The 18,177-nt window shown below is 38.7% G+C and overlaps 2 protein-coding genes across 3 annotated transcripts; both read right to left on the bottom strand.

Annotated features, from left to right (window-relative positions):
* Positions 1 to 51: 51 nt before the first annotated feature.
* On the bottom strand, positions 52 to 5,862 carry zdhhc12b (zinc finger DHHC-type palmitoyltransferase 12b). Its single transcript, XM_017701685.2, has 5 exons — positions 5,350 to 5,862; positions 2,692 to 2,831; positions 2,457 to 2,546; positions 2,176 to 2,342; positions 52 to 1,592 (listed from the first exon to the last, which is right to left on the bottom strand). Exons 1-5 carry the CDS (start codon positions 5,444 to 5,446, stop codon positions 1,277 to 1,279), a joined length of 810 nt encoding a protein of 269 aa, XP_017557174.1. The 5' UTR covers positions 5,447 to 5,862; the 3' UTR covers positions 52 to 1,276.
* Positions 5,863 to 6,278: 416 nt separating this feature from the next.
* uap1l1 (UDP-N-acetylglucosamine pyrophosphorylase 1, like 1) lies at positions 6,279 to 15,589 on the bottom strand. 2 transcript variants are annotated; one of them, XM_017701688.2, is made up of 10 exons: positions 15,452 to 15,589; positions 15,111 to 15,317; positions 14,251 to 14,455; positions 13,216 to 13,391; positions 12,899 to 13,071; positions 12,214 to 12,407; positions 11,467 to 11,607; positions 11,023 to 11,208; positions 9,515 to 9,581; positions 6,279 to 6,604 (listed from the first exon to the last, which is right to left on the bottom strand). In XM_017701688.2, exons 2-10 carry the CDS (start codon positions 15,187 to 15,189, stop codon positions 6,515 to 6,517), a joined length of 1,311 nt encoding a protein of 436 aa, XP_017557177.1. In that variant the 5' UTR covers positions 15,190 to 15,317; positions 15,452 to 15,589; the 3' UTR covers positions 6,279 to 6,514. The 2 variants fall into 2 exon arrangements, with proteins under 2 accessions (XP_017557177.1, XP_017557176.1); XM_017701687.2 differs by having other exon boundaries at positions 15,111 to 15,587.
* Positions 15,590 to 18,177: the final 2,588 nt, after the last annotated feature.

The raw sequence follows: 18,177 nt of genomic DNA, 5'->3' as shown, positions 1-18,177 counted from the left end.
CTACAGTATGAAATGAGCTAAAAAAAATAAGTCAAAATACTCATACATGCACTCTGATTTTTTTTTTTTTTTTTTTAATGCGTATCGATATAGTATGGAAAGAACAGGCCACGTTTATACAAAATAGGTACTTAGGTTTGTTTATTTTTTTCTCCAATGTTTAGGTTATTGAATCATTAATACTTTAATTATGATTATGACATTTGATTATATTTTGTGGAAATCACTTGACAAAGGGCAATGGAAGTAAAACGATGTATAAAATATCCAATCAAAAGAGAAAGTATAAAACCTTTAAGTAGCACACTGATGACTACCCTGCTTGGAGGAACTGGTGTGTAAAAAAGTACAAAGAAATATCCTGATGCTGTAAAAAGCCACTACTACACGTTAGCAAATTTCTGTTTCCTTTGGACCCTGTCATTTAAGTGATTTAGTGCTCTTAACCATCTGTATTTTACAGAAGCCTCTTTGAGAGTTCAAGTCAACCTGAAATCCCACCTAATCTTTTTGGTTACTTCATGTGACTGTCATATTAAACAATTAATTATCCTTGAAAGACTTTTTTTTTCTCAATTTGTCAACATGACCCAGGCAGTCGGGGGGGAAAACAATAAACAAGAATAGCATGTTTTGCCTCCCTCTTGTACTAACCCTGCCCCGCCACACACTTATGCTCAAGTTGGTTCAGAGATCCTCCCCAATATGCCATCTATGGAAAGTAAATGCGTTAGGATTTCCAATTACTAAAGAAAGTGAGCTTATAGAACTGTAGTAGTAATATTACTCCCAATATTTAATCCCCACTGAACTTGTAGCTTAATCCAAGTGCAGGCTTTCTGTATCTGAAGAAAACAGACAAATATTTAAGTTACATCTGACAGATGTAGAGAGGAAAAAAAACAGTCCAGCTTGTACTTTCAGAACTGTTCCTGAATTTATCTACTTGTTAAAATGATCATAATCCTGAACTTTTGTTACCCATAACATTTCAAATGTGCAAAATAAGCACTGCAATTTGATATGAGGGTTTTCTACACATCTATTCACAGAAAACATGTACAAAATTGTTTTTTCAAACTTCAGGAAATCAGACTTTGTAAAACCGATCATACAGAACTCTAACAACAATGTCCATGCATGTAAGAATCACTTAAGAAAGAATGGCTCAGTAAAAGGAATGTCACTGCAGTCAAACTGGAATTCCACCAAAGGTGTAACACTTTCACTTACTTGGTTGACTTACCACTCTAAAATCTGACTGGGGGACACTCATTTAAATTGGATCAGAGTCTTGCCTGAAGTACACCTGCTCCCACACCACTGTCCCCCAAACGCAGAAAAAGCCCCAGAGGTTGCGTAACGCTCCGCGGTCAAAGGGGTTCTCGTCTGCGCCGCAGTGTTTGAGGTAGGAGATGCGGTGGCGGGACATGAACTCCCACGTGGTGGTGTTGAGGGACACCAGGTAGAGGTGGGAGCCCAGAAGGAGCAGCACTGTGAGACAGAGAACCGCCACCACGGCAGCTGTAGCCAGCAGCACTCCATTAGCTTTCAGCCACAGCTGCCATGTAAGAGCATGACTGAAGCCTGACCTGGACATTGAGATACAGTTTAAATGCAAATGAGTGAGCATGAGCAAGTGAGGTCTGCATTATTTAAGCACACAGACTTTAAAAATTTTCCCCGATAACAGATTTTCCCCAAAAACTTTAAACAATGAACATGTTGACGGACTAAATTGGAGGTGGCTAAGGCGAAAATTGTGTACAGTGATCTGCCTCAACCTGGCAACTGTATTACAGAAAGTCTCGTAAAAGGAGCCAACTGCTCTGTTGGTAAGATTTTACCAGTGATTTAAAATATTTCAAATGTTAATGGTGGCTATAAGTTTCAGGTTTATGATTCTTTGTTCAAAGAGACAAGAGCATGTGGTGATTAGCGTAAAACATCTTAACTGAATTTTGGTCTTACATTTTTACATTTTACATTCCTTTACCTCAAGTGAGCTGTATAAATTCTTTTCATGGAAATGTTTAAGCAGAAAGAAAAAGTCCATCATTTTTGACAAAATTTCAGTTTGCAGCTTTAAATTTAGCACTTAAGCATTAAACTTAAAACAAATACTTAAAATGTTTTATGCAATTATAACTGGAACTGCCCAGGGGTTTTACTCACCAGGACATGTGGAGCCCCCATAGAAGGACTATGAACTGGACAACCAGGTAAAGGACAAACCAGCGATGGTTCCTCTCCCCAACACAGTTCTCTATCCAGGGGCAATGATGGTCATATCGACGCACACAATGCTGACAAGTCTGGCAGTGTTTGGATCTCATTGGTTGCTGTGAGGAAAATATACACAGATCCTGTAAAATATCTATAGTCAAACAGTCAATCATCACGTGTTGGATATAAAACATATAAATGCATGAAACTAATGTGCTGATGTCCAATACCTGCAACAGGCAATGGCCGCAGCGCCGTAGTCGGAGTGTCTTGGTGTGGGGGATCATGTCCTGTTGCTCTTCAGTGAGGCCAAGAGTGAACTGAAATATATATAATCATAATTACAGGTGAATAATTACTTCGTAATTATGCAATTACATCACTAAAGTGAAATATCTGCAGTCTGTTCAGCTGCCACACCAGAGTAGTAGAGCCACGGTGTCAGGTGACAAATCATTGGCTCACCTGCAGGTCACAGTCATCGGACAGGACAAAACCAGGGTCCATAAGTGACACTGCAAAGTACAGCAGCACAGATATCAGGACTAGGAGCACGAAGAGGATGGGCACTAGAAGCTCCCCGGTTTCCTCCTGCTTCCGGAGATCTGTGGTGAAAAAGGAGCACTGAATGTCTGTTCTAGTAACAAACAGCCAAAACAAGCCTCAGTATTTGTACAAGAAATGAACTTGTCATGGACTGAATTACTTCAGCTGCTGGTTACATTTGTTTTCATTTATTTTAATACACACTATATGTACAAAAGTATGTAAACACCTCTCAACAATCAATTGAAAAGGATGCACTGGAGCTGCTGTGCATAAGCTTTAGGTCACCATGTCCAAAGCCAAGTTTCAGTCAGAGGGGTATAAAGGCCCCAGCGCTGGGTTGTAGAGCAGTGGAACTGCTAACTCATGCTCTCTGTAGTGATTAAGCTCTATTCAATATGTTTCAGATGAGTTGGGATGTCATTTAAATCATCCACTAATCATCCACTGTCAGTATCTGACCTCACTAATGCTCTTGTAGCTGAATGCAATCAAATCAAATCCTCACAGCAAAGTTCCAACATCTAGTGTAAAGCCTTCCCTGCAGAGTAGAGGATGTTACTGCAGCAAAGGAGGACCAACTCTATTAATAACGTTGATTTCAGAAGACATGTTGGATGAGCAGGTGTCTACAAGACACGGTGTCGGCTCCCTGGACAGGCCTAGTCCTGGAATACAAAGTATTCTAAAAGGAGATTCTCCATTAAAAGGAAAAAACACCCAGGACTAGGCCTAATCCCTGTCCAGGAAACTAACCCATCCTGTATTTCTACAAAGTGGTGCTGGATGCCTGATTAAACTACAGTAAACGTGATTAAACAGCTTAAAATGAGGTCAGGATTAACACTGGTACTGGGTTGACTTATTTGCTCTACATAATGGCAGTATTATAAGAATTAAATAGATTATATAATACTATTTAATATTCACTTCACTGGAGTCCAAAAGTGCAGAGATGCTGGCAATACATCTTCTACATTGGTCCACTGTGATGTTTACATACAATAATATTGCCTTTCAGTTTAACATTTTCACCCATGTATTTTATAGACAATGTACCATAATGATCTGAGTAAAAAGCCCATAAGCAATGGTGTTCCCATTCCCATGTCAGTCTGCTGCATATTTTTATTCTCATTATTATTATGGGGTATTTAGCAGTGGTGGACAGTAACTAAGTAAATGTAATTCATTACTGTACTAAAGTAGTTTTTTCATGTATCTGTACTTGTTTTTCCATTTTGGGCGACTTTTAACTTTCACTCCACTACATTTCAAAGTCAAATATCTGACTTTTTACTCCACTACATTTTGAGAAATCTGTTGTTCCTTTTGGTTTCTGTGCATATGAAAACGTAACATGTCAAAACAAAGAAGTGCAAAGCAAGAGCACCAATCAGGGCACAGAGGTCACTTTGTTCTGAGCGTGTTTTGACCTGTTGGTCATACCAACCCAGTGCAGCACGCGATTCAACATCAGTGCAGCAGTGTAAAAATTTGGGAGCACATACGTCACCTAAATGATGAACTAACCTAACTTTGTGTAAATAGAGCACAATATAGAAATATGTCCACATGTGCAGTCGTGACTGATGTTTCTTTTTTTCTGAATTCATACAAACACTTTCATTTTATAGTAAATTAGTTTGGGCTGGTTTATGTTTATGAACAGAGGCCTACAGATCAACATAGTAAGGAAAACTTATTTGTTAACCTGAGTTTAAAGTTTTTATTCAACTTGTAACTAAGTTACAAAGTAATCTTAAAGTGAAACTTTGCTTGATTGTAAAAAGTGATTTCAGAGCCACTCAGTTCTCCCTGATGGAAACTGTTTACCTTCAGTGTTTTGTGCTTATGATCATTTTAATAGACATCAGCTTCACTAATTAATGACATTCTATTAAAAGACTGGTTTACCAAGAGAGACACTAGAGGATTTTCACCTGAAAGTTCATAAAGCAAGTCTTGCTACAAAAATGATAACAGGACATCAGAGTCATAATTAATCTTTTAGCACTTTTACTTTTGATACTTAAGAACAGCCTTGCCTCAAAACTGTCTCAGAATAATTAATGAATTTTAAATGGCTCCCATACACTGCCCTATGTTAGATCTGCAATTCTGCGTTCCACACACAACTAGTGCATTGTCCAGTATGGAGCTGTGCACATGTGGCTGAATCCCAAATGGCTGTTTGTTAGTTATAATGCACTGTCTGTGTACAGGCGACACTATTTTAATTCCTAAGCAGTGGACTTCATAGGGAGCCATTTGAGATAAGTCAGTGTCATAGGTATCAGGCGGGAGGAAAAGCGTCTCCAATATAGTACGGAGCCCTTAAAGCAAATAAATAAATAAATAAAAATAACATTGCGTATTTGCTATGCACCCTGACTTTGTTTACAACTTCACCATCTCATTACGAAGAAATTGTTAAAAATCATCTTTCCACCTATCGCTCAGTATTCGCAGCATCAATAACGCATTATTATAATTATGATACATTCTTCACATTCATGTTAATGAACGGTTTAATCTCGTAATGTTCACTGAGGAGCTCAACATTTTGATACTCACCGGTGTCGTGCAGGAAGAGGATGAGCGTTATAACCCATGTCAGGATAACATGAGCGGTTCTTACGAGAAATCCTGAACCGAACACATTTTTGAACATCCTAGCATGCTTAAATATGAGTTTACACACCTAGGCATGCGTTATCTGCCTATCCCGCGGGTAAATACATATCTCTCTGCTGGTGACCTGTCGTTTCTTAGCGTTGACTCGACGATAATCTAACAGCCGTTAACTAACGGGGACTCCGCACTGGCTGGATGGCTGGCTAACGTTAGCAGCTAGTACATTCCAGGTTTGGGCACATCACTGGATTTGAGCCCTTGCTTTTAGTAGATAGCCGAATATTCACTCCTAGGAAGTTACTGAGGCTGATAATCAGGTGACCTTTACATACAAGAGAGCTGTGGTCAAACGTAAACGCATTGTTGGGCGTTTTTATCGTCGAGTTTCTCCGTTTTAACCGTTTTCTCGTTCTAATAAGCTTGTTGATGTTCCGCTCCGCTCAGCTGTCAAAACGGACGCTGTCTATTGGCCGACGTCCGTCACGTGAACGCACGGTTACTAACTTGTTAAGGAGAAGTCCACCAATTTTTCAAAATTTGACTTATTCAGTCCAGAAGGGAACGAGCGGTTTGATGTGAACGGGCTAATTTGTAGAGAAACTTACAGATTTTCTTTACAGTGGTGGCAACAGAAACGAGCCTAAAGTTGTGGATGTCTGGTTCCTATCAATTCTGGCTCTAAGTTTCTCTAGGGTGGAGAATTTCACACCAAACCACTCTGAATGACTGTTTACATTGCAACCATTTAATTATGAAGTATATTTTTAAAAAATGGTGGTCTACCCCTTTGAAACGTAGAACATGAATTTTAATGTAAAAAGATGCCATTGTCTCAAACAAACAGAGATACATAAAAAGACACCACAGCATTTAAAATCATTTAAAGTGATATGCATGATATATAATTTATTGAAGCCTTGGGATTGTGCTCTTTAAAAAATGTAAAAAAAAATCCCATTTCAGTGATGGGCATAAACCGTAATTGGACACTTCATTGTTCTACTACAGTTCTACTACAATGGATTACATTACAAAATATAGCCTTTATGAAGGAAATGTTCCAGATCCCTTATTCCAAACACACACTGCATTAGATCTGTTTAGACTAAGAATTTGGAAGAAGACTCTTGGCATTATTCACATTTAGAAGAAAAGGGGATTTCAAGCTCTTCTGTTTCAGCACTTTGTCCAAACCCTGCAAAACAAATGAGACAGAAAGGAGGGATGAGAGGGAGAGAGTGACACAGCTGGCTCTCGAACCCTCCCCTGGGTTCAGTTTTTATCTGCATCAATTCATTTCAGGCTCAGCTCAGCACATTTGTGGCCTCAGCTTTTGAGCTGATTTTTCTCATTTAACTGTAAACATACAAATATTTATCTAAGGATTATACATGATAAATCATTTAAAGGCCCTTGATCACAGAAAACCAAGGTTTTGTAGCTTTTTCAAAATAAAAGTAATGTAACATGTTTTCAAAACACATCATTCAGTTGTCAGTCCATAAATGGAAACCAAGCTGCAAAAACAACTCCTTTTGAATTTACTGTTATTTGTGATGTCACAAAACACATTTATATACATCTGCTTATTCAACGTATATGAATACGTATGAGTATTCACTCATTCATGTCAAAACGATAATACAGAAGTGCACAACTTGTCCTGGTGGGCCAGTGTCCAGCAAAATTTGGTGAATTATCTGCTCAAACATAACGGATTACACATTTAAGAATGAGTTATGATGGTACATAAAACCACACAGACTTCATAAGCGGACCTCAGGGGAAAAAAAACAAAAACGCAAAACAAATGCAGGATGTGCCCTTTATTCAAGCAGTGAATCTATAGTTTATAGGGGCTTTAATCAAGATAACCTTGGACAACTGCGGTACTAGTTGTAAACACTAGCTGTAAAATTATCATCATTCATTACAACATTTGTAACTTGCTAAAAACCATTTAACAAAACTGCGGTCCAAGTCTCCCTTTGCAAATGTGACAATACTTTCGCATTGCTTTTACAGTTTTCTACAATTGTTTTTTTCAAAACAGTAACACATCTCACAGAAAATCACAATACTCTCACAGATGTTGAATCTACATTCAGCACTTGTGTGAACTAAGTAATGTACAAATCATTGTTTTTTGTTGTTGTTGTTTTTCAGTTTTTGACAGAGTTTGAAAATACCTGTTAAACTGTGTGTAAATTTCATGATAAATACTGAACAAAATGACCCAAAATTACTTGAAAAGAGATCTGGTTCCATTGACTTACATTAAAAGTAAAGCATGTTTTTACCCCTTCTCCTGTAACGTTGCCATTTTGGAGATACGAAGTTGTGTTCTGACAACTAAAATGTGAAATGTTAATTCAGCAGTCAGCTGACTGGATAAAGCATGGAAAAAGTAAGCTTTCTCAGGTGTATCAAGCTCAACCAGCAAAGGGGCCATATTCAAAATCTCAACAAATCTGTGGGCCAGAAAAAAATGTCATTTTTAAATGAATGTTATGCTACAACCTGAACTGGCCATAGTTTATTCAAAATATGCAAAAACTTCAACAATAAAATATAGGCACTTGTAGGAGAGCTTGCAATATTACATGAATACTTGAAATATTAAAAATTTAAATGTCCCCAGGAGGCACGTCTTTTAAATCTACCTGTTTGCTTGAATTAGACACTTGCCATCTTTTCTTTGCTGCAAGTTTATTAATGCTTGGGCTAAATTTCTGAGCTGCTGAGCTAACGTTAGGTGTTTTTATTGGTAGCTAGTGTATTTGATAACATGGCTGGTGTTGAATTACGTAGAGCTGTCTACCCGCTGTCTCATAGATTGTTGTTGGTGTAGAACAGTCAAAGTGCACATTATGTCACAGTGCATGCATTGCATTGTGAAATGGGCTAATATTAATAGAAAATTTAAATACTTTTGCGAGCTGGATAGGGTTGTGCCATAGGCCTGATGTGGCCCATGGGCTTGTTTGACACATGGGCTATAGAATCTTTATCACATGAGAAACAGATATGTAAAACTGTCATTATATAAAACTGATTTACACAATGACAGACTTTACTATTGAGAAAATGTAGCCAATGGATTCTCCTAGAGACAGTATAACCATGCATTTTAATGCAATTTACTGCACCTCCACATTCTATATTTACAGCTGAAGTTTCTGCAGATATAACAGCATAAACATGCAGCACTAATGAAGGCTAAATAGGTTCAAATTAAAACCTGTGTTGTGTTTTTTTTCTGTTTTTTGGTTGTTGTTTAGTGAGAGACTGAAAGACTAAATTCATGTCAGTTCCAGTGTTTGATGGTAAATATTGCTTTTGTGGTGTGTTTAGTGATTTGTGGGGGCTGTAAGTGCATCGTTTTTGCCAGCGAGTCTCAGCGTAGGGTCATGTGTTAATTGTTTTGAGAATATAACTCTGAATAGACTCTATTCTGAATAGACACAGGTCTTCAAGCAACGTAGAAAAACTGTAATTTAATTGTTGCTTGGTGTGATCTTTTTTTAATCTACATGAACAAAAATATTTGTTTTAGGTGCAATATAAATATATATTGGACAATTAAACTACAGACTAGTGGTCTCCAACCCAAATCTAAGGTAACTTGTTCAACTAATCAAGCAGGTATTTGAACACAATTAGATGAATGAGGTGATAAGGTCTATAAGGGTTGGAGCTGAAGCTGAAGGAAAGTAGATCTCCAGGAACAGAACTGGTGACCACTGTTACAGACTACACAGTGACAACACCCTACATACATACATATATACACACACACACACACACACACACACACACATTTTATATTTTATATATATATATATATATATATATATATATATATATATATATATATATATATATATATATATATATATATATATATATATATGTGTGTGTGTGTGTGTGTGTGTGTGTGTGTGTGTGTGTGTGTGTGTGTGTGTGTATGTATGTATGTATGTATACACACACACACACACACACACACACACATATATAACAAAATTAACCTTTGAATAGGAGATGCTCTGTTAGAAACCTGTTATATAGAGTTAAACAGAATAGTGGCTCACAGATGTCTTACCTCTCCAAAATAAGACACAAGTGGAGAGATTTCACAGATTGCTGGAGGATCCACATCCTGAGCTGTCCTGCAAATTTGGCATTAAATATAATCAGTAAGTACAGAGAATTGAAAGAAAATTAAAATTCAAGTGGCATTTCTTTAGAAAAATGCACCATATGTCTGGGTAAGCTTACTGAATGGCTTGCCAAGGTTAAAGTGAAATGGAATAAACATAAAAAATGTGGTAGCCATTAATACATTAAGAGCCTCTTCTACTGTACAAAGCCACAATCACATACCCTAAACACTGCCTTACACGTCTAAACAAAATTTCTTTTCAAACTTATACTGCATTCTAAATAAATAAATAAATAAATAAATAAATAAACAAACAAACAAACAAACAAACAAACTGTCTTTTCCTTACAGTGATGCATACAAACTGAACTGAAGACTGATAAATTTTACCTGGACAGTATCTGGACATGAAAGGATAAGTGTATATTTTACCAACCATGAGAATTAAAAGATATTCAGATACAGATACACAGATGTTCAGCACTGTGGTTTCTAATGTTTTGTGTCTACAAAGAAAGATCAGAGAGGCTATGTTTTTCTGTGGTTTATTATGGATGTGGTGAAAGCTGGATAGTAAAAAAGTAGGACATGAAAAAAGCAGATGATTTTGAACTTTGGTGTTGGCGAAGACTTTTGAGAGTGCCTTGAACAACAAAGAAAACATACAAATGAATTTTTTACTAAATCAAGCCTCATCTCTCACAAGCCTAGAAATCTAAACTAAAGCCCTCTTATTTTGGACATATTATAGGAAGAACCAAATTAATTGGAAAAAACAGTTGTGCCTGGTAAGAGGAAGAGAATGGCCAGCAACAAGATGGATGAAGACAATCAGAGATATCTTGAACAAGCCATAAAAAAGCCCAAATGGAGGCTTCAGATAAGCTAATGAACACCAACACTAAGGCTAACCGATGGTTAGATGGTAGATAATATACAATAGCTTGCAAAGATAAAATTGACTAAAGAGGAATATCTCTTCATTGTTTTTGGTTCCAGCAAATGCCATCTAGCGTAGTAAAGCTAGTTATAGCTGCATTATCTCTGCCTTCTCAATCATGTCCTTGGCAATGTGCTCACTTAAGATACTCATGTTTCTTAGAGTATAATATAATATACACAGTATAACAGAATATGAGCAAAACAACACATTACAGCTTGTATATTTTCTTTACGACTTTCTCTGATACAGCATCATGAATACTCCAACAGCGATTTCAATATTTGAATACTTGCACCTGGAACAGTTAACTCAAGCACACATGTGTAAACGATTTTTTTTCTTTTGCCATCTTTCAACAGAATTCGGTTACCTTTCCACTGTTAACCCAAATGACTTGAACCTGCAGTGCTAAGCAAAGGCACTGGTGTGACTGATTCATTGATTCAGTAATTATAAGCTCCTTTGAGTGAAGGATGTAAGCAGAAGCAATACTGGATATTGGCACCTGAGTTTTGGAGTGATGGGATTTCCATGCTCATCCAGGAAGTTGGCTCCAGCTTGCACAGCCCAGCGGTAGTGCTGAGCCAACAGGGAGCGCCTCACTGTGGTCGGTGTATCAACAGGCGCTCCATCTGCATTTTTAAGGGGCGAGAACTCCTCCTCTCTCAAAACCTCAAAGGCAACAAACTTCCTGTAAAAAGAAGCGCTCTGTCAAGTCACATCTGGATACATCTAAGACAGGAAATACTCAACTTAAGTCCTAGAGCACTGCAGTCCAGCACAGTGTGGTGATTTTTAAAGAAACTTTGTAATTAAATCAGTTAAATTAGGCGTTGTTGAACTGGAAAAGCAGCAAACTGTGCTGGATTGTAACACTACAGGATCAGAGTCTGAGTCTTCCTGATCTAAAATAAGAAATATCAGCATGGGTGATGGGTGCGATATTCACTTTGAGAACTGAAAAACATCAAAGACGAATTTCTCCATTTTGATTCCATTTGGTTTAGTGGGTTTCACAAGGCTGCCTTCCTCATCTACAAATGGCACTTTCTTGATGGCCACATGCTGCTTCAGTTGTCCCTGAAACTTTCTAAAGAAATAGGAAGACAAGATTTTATTATATTTCAATTCAGAGTGTCAATTTTTTTCTGTTTCTATAACTTACTTTATACATTTCCATTCTGTATTTGTCAATAACTAGGGTTAGCGTAGTTAAATCTACGTAATCTGTGTAATGCATGTGCATTAGTGAGATCCTGCAATTATTTCCTTCTCCAAACTCTACTGTGTCAAAGCATCTTTATAAAGTCTCTAGCTGTATATGACCAATAGTGAGAGAAATGCAAGACACTGAGAATCCCTCAAACGATAACAATGCATCTAAGAATTCATTATTTTTTCCCCACCCCTAAACACGAATGGCAAGGGGGCCATGCTAAGACTGAACCAAAATGATAATGATTGTATAAGATCAGTTTGAATACCACTATTGGCCCTGAATCTGGAGAGGGAGAAAAATCTACAATGTTTTTGCTAACTACAGTTGCTGAATATTCGGTTATGAAATCAGTTATTAATTAAATCTTTTTTAATTAATTTGCAAGTTAGGGAGTTAATAAAGTGAGGAATATACATATGTGGGTGTCTACTGCTGTGTAGGTAAAGTATGGATACACACTGTACATATACCACTCACTGAGCAACCTCTTGCAGAAAATCTCTGGTGAAGAAGTGATTACAGATGTTTCCAGAGCTGTACACCAACTCTCCTCCAGGGTGGCGCTGTTCTGCCATTTCTGGCTTCAACTCGCTGTACTCCACCACTTGATAAATCCCATCTACGCGGCACACGACTCCTACAGGCTCAGCTGGATACGCTTTCTCTACCACCTAAAAGAAACAGAGGGAAGAGCCATAGAATTCAGTGTATGTGTATACAAGGATGTGTATTAATTGGTATATAAATGTATAGACAAAATTCAGGTTTCAGTCTGCAAGTATTGTTTTCATCTAAGTGACATTTGTTTGTACATTTTTTATTGATAATAGTAAATCATACATTGTTAGAAACCACATAAGCAAGTCTTATCAACTCTTATTTAGGCAAGTATTTTGGCAATGTTAACTGTTCAAGTATAAGCTTACACTGCTAGTTGGCTACATTAGCCTCATAGCTACATGGGAAGACTAAAAACTATATACCTAAATATACCTAAACATTGAATGAATGTTCTGGAATGTTAACTCAAATAAAATTTCAGAATGCATAACACTGGACTGGAGCTACATCTGATACTCTTAAACATACAAACACCTCTCACACCTCTCAGACGTACCAATGTAAGATGCAAAATGAAGGCAAAAGTAAAAACCTAAGCTACCTTAGCACCACAATCTGCTCCTTTTGACACACAGAAACCAATGAAGACTGGGTCAGCCAGTTTCACCAGGATGTTGTCTACACAGTAGACATGAACATACTGCACTCCCCTTTTCTCCATGTCTTCCAGGACATTATTGTCCACAAGCGCACGATAAAGGCCTCCGTTGCCATCTGTGAATGCCCGAAACATACACATATACACAGAAAAAAATAAAGGAAGGCCAATACATCAAAGCAATGCATTTTGAAGTTTATTTCTATGATGATTCCCTCTGCCTTTTTAGGTGTTCAGCTCTCACAGAAAGGAGTTCAAACCTGGTGCCATGGCTATCTTATTCTTCTTTTCCAAGATGATTTTTCCATCAAAGCTGACAGCTGGGATCATCCTCTGCTCAAACATGATGACATTGGATGGGTCCAGGCCAAAGTAGCCATTCTCTTTGAAGAACTTCTCTGTGGGTTCCAAGGTGAACTCACTGGTCATTATATACCTGAATGAACACAAAACAGTCATTACAGGTTTCTTCTAAGTTGCTTCTCCCTCAGGGTCGCAGGGGGCGCTGGAGCCTATCCCAGCTGTCATTGGGTGGAAGGCAGGATACACCCTGGACAGGTCACCAGTCCATCGCAGGGCAGATAGACACACACACACACACACACACACACACACACACACACACCTAGGGGCAATTTAACATGTCCAACTGGCCTGACTGCATGTCTTTGGACTGTGGGAGGAAACCGGAGAACCCGGAGGAAACCCACGCAGACACGGGGAGAACATACAAACTCCACACAGAAAGGACTCTGGTCGCCCGGCCAGGGAATCAAACCCAGGCCCTTCTTGCTGTGAAGCAACAGTGCCACCTGCTGCGCCACTGTGCCGCCCGTTATTACAGGCTTGTCCCAAAATACAACCGTTTTGATTTTATGTTAGACATTTAAAGAGTTTGGACTAAGGCTACACAATATACTGTTTGTTAATCACAATTGCAATATGCAAATAAGTGCTCTGCCCAGAACCATTTCTTGCTACAAGCTACAGAATCAGTCATTTCGGGCTCCCTGAGCCAGAAGAGAAGCAGCCCTGTGAGCATTTATTATTTATTTATAATATAATTTAGCATATTTTACTTCCATAAACAATGTATACTGTATTTGTCCTGTGTCTAGCTATTTACTATGCTATTGTCTTAGCATTTAATAATCTTTCTTTTTCATTTTTGTATACACAATAAGGTGTTTATGGTGGGTAAGGTGTCACTCAGGGCCATTATTCGGAAGTTCTCAGCCCTAGTTTGGATACATATATCAATAATGAATAATATTGATGAGGTGTAAGAAACTCACCAGGGAACTGTGCATTTGGAACCGTTTTTCTCATTTGCAAGCTCTTGCACCTTCTGAATCCTCTCTGCTTGGATCTGATACAGGGTTTTGCCACTTGGTAGCCCCACATTATACATTCCTTTGGGATAGGAAACTCCAAGACGGGTTCCCTGACCACCAGCTAACAACAGGACAGCCACTCTGTTCTCTGCTATCTGCAAAATACCTGAAAAACACTGCAAGTATAAACATTTAATCTTTCAAACTCTGGTAAGAGGGATGATAAAGATACAGTTCATTACATGAAACATCACACAAAAATATCTTTTGTGGATGCATAGCAGAAAACACTAAAGACACTTCAAGGTTTTGAATACTAATGATGCCTAAACACCTCATTCTACATAACAGGACTCCAAGACTCCTTTTCTTCCCAAAACCTCTGCGTTCTTACAATGTTTAAAAGATTTAACAAAGTAATTCAAAGTGACTGGTTGTACCTTTGCAAAGACATTAATAACTGTTTTAACCATTTTTCACAGTGGTGGTGACAGGAACCAGATGTCTGAAACACTCATTGGCTTTAAAAGCGACACATGAATGTATTATAAGAAACAGTTATGAATTCACTGTCTGACATATAAGACATCGCTTTACCACAGTCAAACTGTCAAGTAGACTTTATAGACATGTATCTTATATACACTGTTAAAAAAAGAAAACTTATTTTACCAATTTTATCTACTGCATACAAAACCCACTGCTTCACTGGTCGTTTTGGATACTAAATTTCACATCAAAACACTTTTTCCTACATTTAAATGACCGAAATGTGCTGAAAGTTTAATTTCCATTTAAATGAAGGTCAGTTGGGAACCTACCCTCGTCGTCCCACTGCTTCAGTGTCTCCTTGTCACTTTTACATACACTTCCAATGAACTCCGCTGCAACGGGCTCCATGTGGGTGTCCAGCCGCTCTCCCTCGCCTGACGCCCGGCTTGCCGCCTCGGCAGCAGCCCGGCAGTGCTGGCTGAGCTCTTCGGGGTCCAGTTGAGACAGTTCATCCAGAAAAACATCCTTCTCCTCCCCTGAAAGTTCAGACCAGAACCGCAGGACATGAGTCTGACCAGCAGCCTGCAGTCTAGCAGTAGCTTCTTCAAACGACAACATTGTTCGCTGTGGGGAATGTCTCCTGTGGAAGAGCACTGACCATAAGCCTCACCTGACTCGACGGTTTGTTAACTTATCTTCTCTTCCCGCCTCGTGACACGCGACGTGTTCGGGGGGAAAAAAGGGAATCAAGTAAACACGAGGCTACAGTTGGCTTCCTATTCGTCAGCTTCTTGTTCTAATTTTTCCGTTCCACCTTAAATAGTGCAGCAGTTGCATTCTGGCGCCTGAGGAGCCCTGCGGCGCCAGAATTGAACTGCTGCACTATTTAAGGTGGAACGGGAAAATTCGAACAAGAATCTCGTTTCAGCAAACAATGTGAGAGGTGAAATGTTGGAGAAGTGAACGGCTGGCTGACCCTGGGTTTGTGAAACTCCTGTTCTGCCATTATAACCGCTATTCGTCATTATCTTTTTTCGAGAGTCGTTTGTGAAACGTTTGGTAAATTCAGCAGCTAGTCGCCGCTACTCAGCAGATTCAGTTTTCTCCAGAGGCGTTAACTTCCTCCCTGCCGTCATGTGATGATTCCTGTACTGCTATCCTTATTCATTCCTGATTCTGGAAACACTAAGTTAAAATATCTCCTTTGGGCGCATTTTTCAGCATCCAAATGTGGACTGAGGTCAGTCTGGGGTATAAGGTTTCCCTTTAACGAGCCATGTTTACACACTGACAAATACGCTAATAACAGACTTTCAGTGTTCTCTCTGGTCCTGTGGTTCCCTCAAGGGTTATTTAGTTAAAAAAAAACATTCAGAATTGGAATGAATAAAATTGTTCCCTACATCATGAAAGGTTTCCTCAGATTGATGGAGACTGTGCTTTACGTTTTATATATAGCACGTTTTTGAAAAGGGTTCTTCTGTTAGGATGTCAAGCTTGTAACATTAAAAGAACCATTTTGGGTGCTTCATAGAACCCTTTTTCAAAAGTGAAATAAAGTGAAAAGGGTTCTACATAGAACCATGAACATTCAGAGATCATTTTACATGAACAAACGGATTCTTTGCATCATGAAGTTTTTTTTCCTGATTGATGAAGAATGTGCTGTAGATGGTTCTATATAGAACCTTTTTGAAAAAGGTAGGCCACCAAAACTATCCCCATCAGATAAATAGCACTTAAAGGTTTCATCTCTGAGAGAAACTCAAGGTCCACTTTTGCTTCAGATCTGAAAAAAAAAGCCATATTTCCATCCATTCTTCCTCTGTGAGAGCCCAACTCAATGCTATGGCCTGAAAGGGTGTGTAGCTGTCAAGAAACCCTGAGAAAAGAACATGGGCAGAAAAAGAAAGTTTCTAAATCAAATATAGAAGCTGATGTTCTCAGAACAACCACCCCAGTCTAGACCTCAACATCAATGAACGTGTTTGGGATTTCTTGGATTGTGAGAAGCAGAACATGCAACCAACTTCTAAGACTGAACTTTGGAGGTGTGGAAAAATATTCCTAACTTCTGTGAAAAACTGAAACTCTCCCAAAAACAGAAGCTGTAATAAACGTAAATCGAGAACAGTACTGAAAAATGACATATATTTTGTGACTTGTCATTTTCTGTTAAAAAGAAAAATGAAACCAATTGTTTAAAGGTTTTTGCTTTTTTTTTTAATGTAAACAACACAAGCCCCCATTTTGGAGACCATTGTAGTATTAATCCATGTCTTGGCAACTAGGCCTGCATTGTATAATATATAAGAGGCAAGATATTATATTTTATAATATAAAAGAGGAAAGAAGTCTTGGTGTGACCCTGGATGGCCAGTTATCGTTCTCGACTCACATCGCGAACCTCATGCAGGTATCTCCTGTACAACATCCGGAGGATCCGACCCTTCCTCACCCGAGAGGCCACCCAGGTGCTAGTGCAGTCTCTGGTCATCTCAAGGCTTGACTACTGCAACTCACTCTTGGCTGGTCTTCCCATGCAGGCCATCAAGCCTCTGCAACTCATCCAGAATGTGATAGCACGACTCGTCTTCAATCTGCCCAAGTTCAGCTACGTCACCCAACTGCTGTGTTCCCTTCACTGGCTTCCTGTAGCTGCACGCATCAGATTTAAAACCCTAATGCTTGCCTACAAAGCCAAAAATGGACCAGCCCCTACCTACTTGATGGCAATGGTGAAATCTCGAACTGTACCACGAGCCCTTCGAGCTTTGAGTAACAGCTCGGCTTGATCCGCCATCCTTCAAGGTGCACAGAAGACAAGCTTTGAGAATGTTCTCTGTACTGGCACCCAGGTGGTGGAATGAACTCCCACTGGCTGTCCGAACAGCAGAATCTCTTGCTGTCTTCAAACGTAGACTGAAGACTCATCTCTTTACACCGCACTTAAATGAGCACTGAATTCTAAGCTGCACTTACTTTATTGTACTGCACTCTGTATTGTAGTTTATTGTATTGTATCTTATTGTTATTGTATTGCATTGAATGGCACAGAGTTCAACTCTGTTTCTTTTTCTCTTGGTGTCTACAGTGACATGTTTCTAGCAGTATCTGAGCTCAGGAATGTCTTTTTCTCTAAGCTATTGGTAACTAGCAAAGATACTTTCTCTAGATTGACAAAGCACTTCTTGTAAGTCGCTCTGGATAAGAGCGTCTGCTAAATGCTGTAAATGTAAATGTAATCCATATCCCAGTAAACTGTATGATAGGTTCATGCTTTCCAAAAACGTATAGTATTTATGCAGTAGTCAGCTATATAGAGATTAGGGTAAATTGTGGTTCAGAAAATTTTTTTCCTCACTTTGCTTGTTTTCTCAATTTGCAAAAAAAATG

This window comes from Pygocentrus nattereri, chromosome 23 (genome assembly GCF_015220715.1).
Source record: "Pygocentrus nattereri isolate fPygNat1 chromosome 23, fPygNat1.pri, whole genome shotgun sequence".
Classification (NCBI taxonomy): domain Eukaryota; kingdom Metazoa; phylum Chordata; class Actinopteri; order Characiformes; family Serrasalmidae; genus Pygocentrus; species Pygocentrus nattereri.
This window is presented reverse-complemented; position numbering and strand designations above follow the sequence as displayed.